The following is a 5,837-nucleotide window of genomic DNA, read 5'->3' as shown; positions in this document are numbered from 1 at the left end:
GGTGAAACTTCGAACCTACAGTCTTGTTTCAGTAACCTTGGTCATAAGTAGTTGTAAGCAGTAGTAGTCCACATTTCTGTTAGGTGTGTATTTTAATTTTTCTGCAAATTGTTATACTGAGATTTATATAAATAATAATAATAACTTAGTTTTAAAGCCATTACCAAGCCAGATAATAAATGGATTAGGGTATGAAACCCTTAAAATGAAATATATGCCAACAATGCTTTAGATATATTTTCTTAAGTGAGGCAATTTAATACTCTGAATAAAAATTCTAAATTTAGTAATTGTTTTGGACTTCATCTGAGCATAACAAAGTGGAACAAATTGATTAAAGTTGTATAACAAAGTGGGTCAAACTGATTGAATTTCCTTTCATTCAACAAAGATGCTAAAGTACATGGCAAGCTCCTGTCCTTAAACTTTCCTTTCCTTCAATTCCAGCCTTATATTACATTAAAAATATTATATTGTTACAACCATTCAAAAAGTAGTTCGGACAGAAAGAGTGGAACTTCTGATTAAAAAAGAGGTGGGCCTTTTGCTAAAAATAACATGGGACCTAAGATAGACTGAATATCTGTGGCATCTAATCCTGTTTTATGTCAAAGGTTGTCTCCAAAGAATCAAGTTGTACATGATTTTGAAGCTAAAACGAGAGATTCAGAACATGGTTTGAAAATAACTATAGCCGGATAAGTTGTACAGGCAGACTCTTATAAAAAAATATTTAACCAAGGACCTTCAAGCCTTACTCTAAGACCATGAACTCATTGGAATTGTATGTCATTTGAGTTGAACCTTGGTAGGTAGTCTGAAGTGGTTAAGCCAGTAAAGTAATCTTGATTAAAATCAAGAAAAGTTATTTGGTCTAACTGAGGGAAGGGATTTTGTAGACCTTCCATACTGAAATTATACGTTGATTGTGGTTGTTCCTGCAAGAAATTCTCCAATTTGAGCATGGTAATACAGAGAACCCAATCATCCAACTACATTAAGAAGAATATTTTCAATTAGTATACACAAAATAAATGACAGAGCAGACAAGAAAATATAGAATCCAGTCCCTAACTTATATTTCATTCTCTAACTATTTTCAAATGGCCAAATCCAAGACAAGGAAAAACAATTCCCAGCCTTTGGGCCTCAGAGAACTGATAGAAAAAAATACAATAATTATTCCCATAAAAAATGCAAATCCAAACATTCCACTGACAATAGCTTCAATTGAGTAATCAATCATTTAAGTCCCGTGTCTTTTATTTCTATTCCAATCCAATACAGAACCAATATCTGTAATTGAGGAATCAAGCATTCAGCACCAATATCCTTATTGCTAATGCCCATATGAGCAAACAGGGGAAGAAACAGAAGGGGGAAAGCATGGAACATAACAACCAGAAGCCAAATTGACCCAGTGAACTGTATTTCCAAAACTACCGACTCAAGACCTTACAAAGAGGACAAAAGAACTTACTCTTAAGCTGCCTTTCTTCCTTGCAGGTCTGCTAACATCAGCAAGACGGTATTCGTGCATGATCCAATTTGTCTTTGTGCCTTTGGGTGCTTTCCCAGCATAGAAGACAAGAGCCTTCTTGATGCCCACTCGCTTCTTTCCACCTTTAGCAGTAATGGGCTTATCAGCACCTGTAGCTTTCCAGTATCCAGAACCAGCAGCCCTATTGGGCCTTGATCCATTCTGGTACTTCCTATCCCTGGGAGTGAAAAAATACTATTCCTTCTCTCCAAACAGGGCCTTCTCTGTAAATAGAAAAAAGAAAAGAACAGGCTCTTCGTTAAGTCCTGAAATCCATCTGATCACACCTTCTATAATCTGTTTAGAAATATGGGTACAAGAATTAGAGGGGAGAAATGAAAAATATTCCTGGAAGTTGCCATGGATCATATTTGTAGAGATCCACTTCTGTTATTATAGGAGCAGGGATCATCTGAGAGGCTGCCTTCTTGCACAAGTAATGCACAACCAGCTCTTCATCTGTAGGGAAGAATCTGAATCCAGGAGGCAATTGTAAGTCAGCCTCTACATTTCTTCTACTCATACCCATGGCTATGTTTATCCTAGTGTTTTCTTCTCAATACTCCTGAGATGCTCTGATCATCTCTACTAACACAACATATAATAAAAGATGCATCATTACAGTAATATTTCAGTCTAGAAAACCTTGTCATGTCTGCCTAGAAGTATATTTTAAAATGGCATTTTCGAACAATAATTTCTGAACACAAGCTAGGGATACCTTTCAGTATATCCACAATTGGAGATGTTGCAGGAGCCAATTGTTTTTCCCTCTGGTATGGAACTGCAGGAACTGCGGGATAAATGGCAATCAGTCAAAGCCACTGTGAAATCAGACATTATAACATCATCTTATAGCAGCACTAACTTTTCATACTAATATTGTGGAGTTAGGACAATTTTGACACCTTCATAAGCAATACACTTCAAAAGGTAGCAGATATGGGTTTGGGAACAAAAACATTTCCCATTTTCATAGGACTTTAGCGAATGTAGCCAGCTACTCCTTGGGTTCAAACAGTTATGTTGGTAAAACTCAAAACTCAGAAAAGTGCTTGTGCAACATCTACTAAGTAGCTTCTGTGCAAGAAGTTCTTGTTTCAGGGATTTGGATAAAGAACAATGAGGTGGGGAATCTTTGCAGACGACTTGGAGCCAAGAGATTGAGGGTTCTGTTTTAAATTGAGATACATAGACAGAGGTTTCAGTAATAGGGTTGGGTCTTCAGAATATAAACCCATGTCATGATCCATATTTATCAAGGAGTTGTTGGATTTTCTTTGCAACAGATTTTGCATGTTATTATGTTTCTTTCAGCAATGTATTGATTATACCAAGATGAAGCATTTGAAAGTCTATAATACTGTTTTGTGCATGGGTAGGAAATATTGAAGGGGAGATAGGGAATTATGCTCTAAATGTGTTTATATCTGGTGGGGTCTTGAGTGTAAATTGTACACACTACAAAAAATTGCATTTCAAGTGGTGTTCAATATTTATAGTATGAACTGTTGCTCATATGTTTAGTCAATATTCGTGTTCCCTCATTTGTATAGGGATTTGAAGAATGAAGAAGTGGGACTTGATAAATGAGTTGGAGGTTGAGGACCCAGAAGGAATGATAGAGTTTTCAGCAGAAGATTTGACATGGATAGAAGTAGCAGGAGACCAAATCGTGATTATTCCATATTGTCGACTTGAGGATTTTATAAGTGGAGAGCAAATGAGGGAAAGTGCACCTACTCAATTTGTTGCTAAAACTCGACGAATTAAAGATGTGAAGGGTATCAAGAGGACAAATTCTTCAACATATCTAGAATATGTTGTGTGAGTCTCTCTCTCTCTCTCTCTCTCTCTCTCTATATATATATATATATATATAATTTTGATTTTAAGTTCACTATGTCAAACATGCATAAATATTTTATTTAATTTTTGGTAAATTCTTGATCACAGATATTGGTGTGCCTATGGTCCAAATCATGTACAATCCAACAATGTAGCTGAACCTGGATCTACAACTAAAAAACGTCTTCCACGTCACAGCGTCAAAGTTGGTTGTCAGTGTCACTTTATTATGCGACGACTTGCTCTTAGAACAAATGATGTTGTTCTAATATATACATCATGCAGACATATTGATGACAAAAATGTGGTTTGTCATGGAAATGAGGTAAATGACATGCCCAAGAAATTCAATTTTGCGCCGCATTTAACAGAGCATATACGAACTATTGTTGAAGATTTGGTTCGTGATGGTTTTAATGCTACAATGATCTGGGAAAAATTTATCTTTGATTTAAGATATGGATCTGGTGAGTTGTTCACAGGGGCACCTCGAGATTCTTTCATGACAAGAAAGGATGTGTCAAACATGTACAATAATATCAAGAGGCTAGAGTATGTGAGGCATGAAAGTGATCCAATGAATGTGGATTGTGGGGTTAGTGAGTGCCCAGAGAGCTTTTTCTTCTACCAACAACAAGATGTTGTTAAAAACATCCCTTTCATTATAGGCATACAAACTAAGTGGATGCTTTCAATGATGGTGAAATACTCACACAACAACATGTTATCAATGGACTCCACTTTTAGCACTAACAAATATGGGGTAAACATATTTACCAAAACTTCATTTATTCAACTTTATTTCAATGTCGTCCTCTTATATGCTTATAATCTTGTTTTCTTATTGTAATGCAGTATCAACTGTACACCATAATGGCTTTTGATGATCATCACAATGGGATTCCAGTGGCATGGGTAATATCATCACAGAATGGTACTCCTGATATTTGTAAATGGATGTCACAATTATTTGCAAATGGGAAAAAGGAAAACCCAGATTGGCATGTCCGAGCTGTCATCACAGATGATGCAGTAGCAGAAATCGAGGCATTAAGGTGAACCAGTTTTTTCTTTTTAGAAGAGATAAAAAGCAATAATGTTCAAGGATATTCTATTATAATGTTATATTATTTCAGGACTTGCACAAACTGTACACTATTATTGTGTGTATGGCATGTCCGTAGAGCGTGGTTGAAAAATGTTGGAACCAAAGTCAGGGGACAGGAAAATAAAGTCTGTATCTTCCGTGCTCTAGGATTAATCATGCATTCGTGTGAAGATGATGCATCTGTGCAACATGAAATTCAAAGTTTCTTTAATGAATTCAAAGAAGAAACTGTGTTTTTGGATTATTTTGCGACCAACTGGTTAAACAACAACAAATTATGTAAGTTTCTTAAAGTTGCATTTTATCAGTTTATTTTGTAATTGACCATTTTCTATTGTTTCTTCGCATATAATATATGTTTTTTTTTTCTAGATATGTGGGCAAAAGCATATAGGGACTTCCCACATTTCAACCAGGATACTAATAATGCAATCAAATCTTATCACCGGTATCTAAAGCAAAGGTACCTTTGTGAGAAGAATAATGCGTCCCATAGAAGGGTGGATTGGCTGTTGCACCTATTATTAAAAAAGGTTGAGTTGTATTACATTCACATGCAACGTCTAAAAAAAATTGGTTTTGTCTGCTTCAAAAATTGAGCAACAAATAAATTTAAGTAAGTGCAAAGCAAAGAATATCCCAGATGAAGATTGTATGGTTGATGGAAACAAGGAAAGTGAGTATTTGGTTCGTAGCCAAACTATGGTGCAACTCGTGATACATGGTATCATGTCATCTATAAAGGGTTGAACCTAAACTTTTGTAATTGCAAATGGGTCCTAAATGGCAATATTTGTAAGCATATTTTAAAAGTTGATATGGTAGTGACTAGCAATGTTTCGGGGGGCAATGAATTGCCTAATGTCTCTAGGTCTATTACAGAAAGACCTGGATATTTACTCGATTTAAATGAATCGTTTGTAATGAGCCCAGAAATTGAAATGAACCTTCCAGCTTCTCCTTCCACTGATTCAACCATTGTAAGGCCAGATAGCGCCCTAACAATCGATGAGGAAGTTAAACTTGTGATGTCATCAACTCATAAGAGATTGAGGGGTTTATTACAAATAACACCCACAACTTTGGAGCAGGCATATGCACTAAATCAATTGGTAAAAAATGTAAGCCAAGAGTACAATAATAAGAAATTTGATGTTGTAACTCCATCCAAGGTCACTACCAAGAGGCGACATAGTTTCTTGAGCCCAACAAAAACAGGGGGGCAAAGTGTTCATGCGTTGAAATCAAGAAAAGATGGACCACAGTTTCTAAAGGTTGGACGGTGTCGTGGAAGGAAAAGAAGCATGAACGAACAATTGGAGATTTCTTCTACAAAAGAAA

General features: G+C 36.0%; 1 protein-coding gene across 1 annotated transcript; it reads right to left on the bottom strand.

The window, feature by feature from the left end:
- Nucleotides 1–1,242: 1,242 nt before the first annotated feature.
- On the bottom strand, nt 1,243–2,069 carry LOC149207460 (NAC domain-containing protein 68-like). The gene is made up of 3 exons (XM_089398046.1): nt 1,900–2,069; nt 1,481–1,718; nt 1,243–1,296 (listed from the first exon to the last, which is right to left on the bottom strand). Exons 1-3 carry the CDS (start codon nt 2,067–2,069, stop codon nt 1,243–1,245), a joined length of 462 nt encoding a protein of 153 aa, XP_089254172.1.
- Nucleotides 2,070–5,837: the final 3,768 nt, after the last annotated feature.

The sequence above is a fragment of the Pinus tabuliformis genome, chromosome 1_2 (genome assembly GCF_031772625.1).
Source record: "Pinus tabuliformis cultivar Carrire ecotype Pingquan chromosome 1_2, CPIR1, whole genome shotgun sequence".
Lineage (NCBI taxonomy): Eukaryota > Viridiplantae > Streptophyta > Pinopsida > Pinales > Pinaceae > Pinus > Pinus tabuliformis.
The sequence above is the reverse complement of the archived record's forward strand: the minus strand, read 5'-3'. Positions and strand labels throughout refer to the sequence as shown.

Coding starts and splice junctions, on each gene's coding strand:
- LOC149207460 (XM_089398046.1), bottom strand. CDS start 2,069: ATGGGTATGAGTAGAAGAAATGTAGAGGCTGACTTACAATTGCCTCCT. Junction 1,719..1,899: donor CTCTACAAATATGATCCATG/GCAACTTCCAGG, acceptor TTTCACTCCCAG/GGATAGGAAGTACCAGAATG. Junction 1,297..1,480: donor GGAAGAAAGGCAGCTTAAGA/GTAAGTTCTTTT, acceptor CCTCAATTACAG/ATATTGGTTCTGTATTGGAT.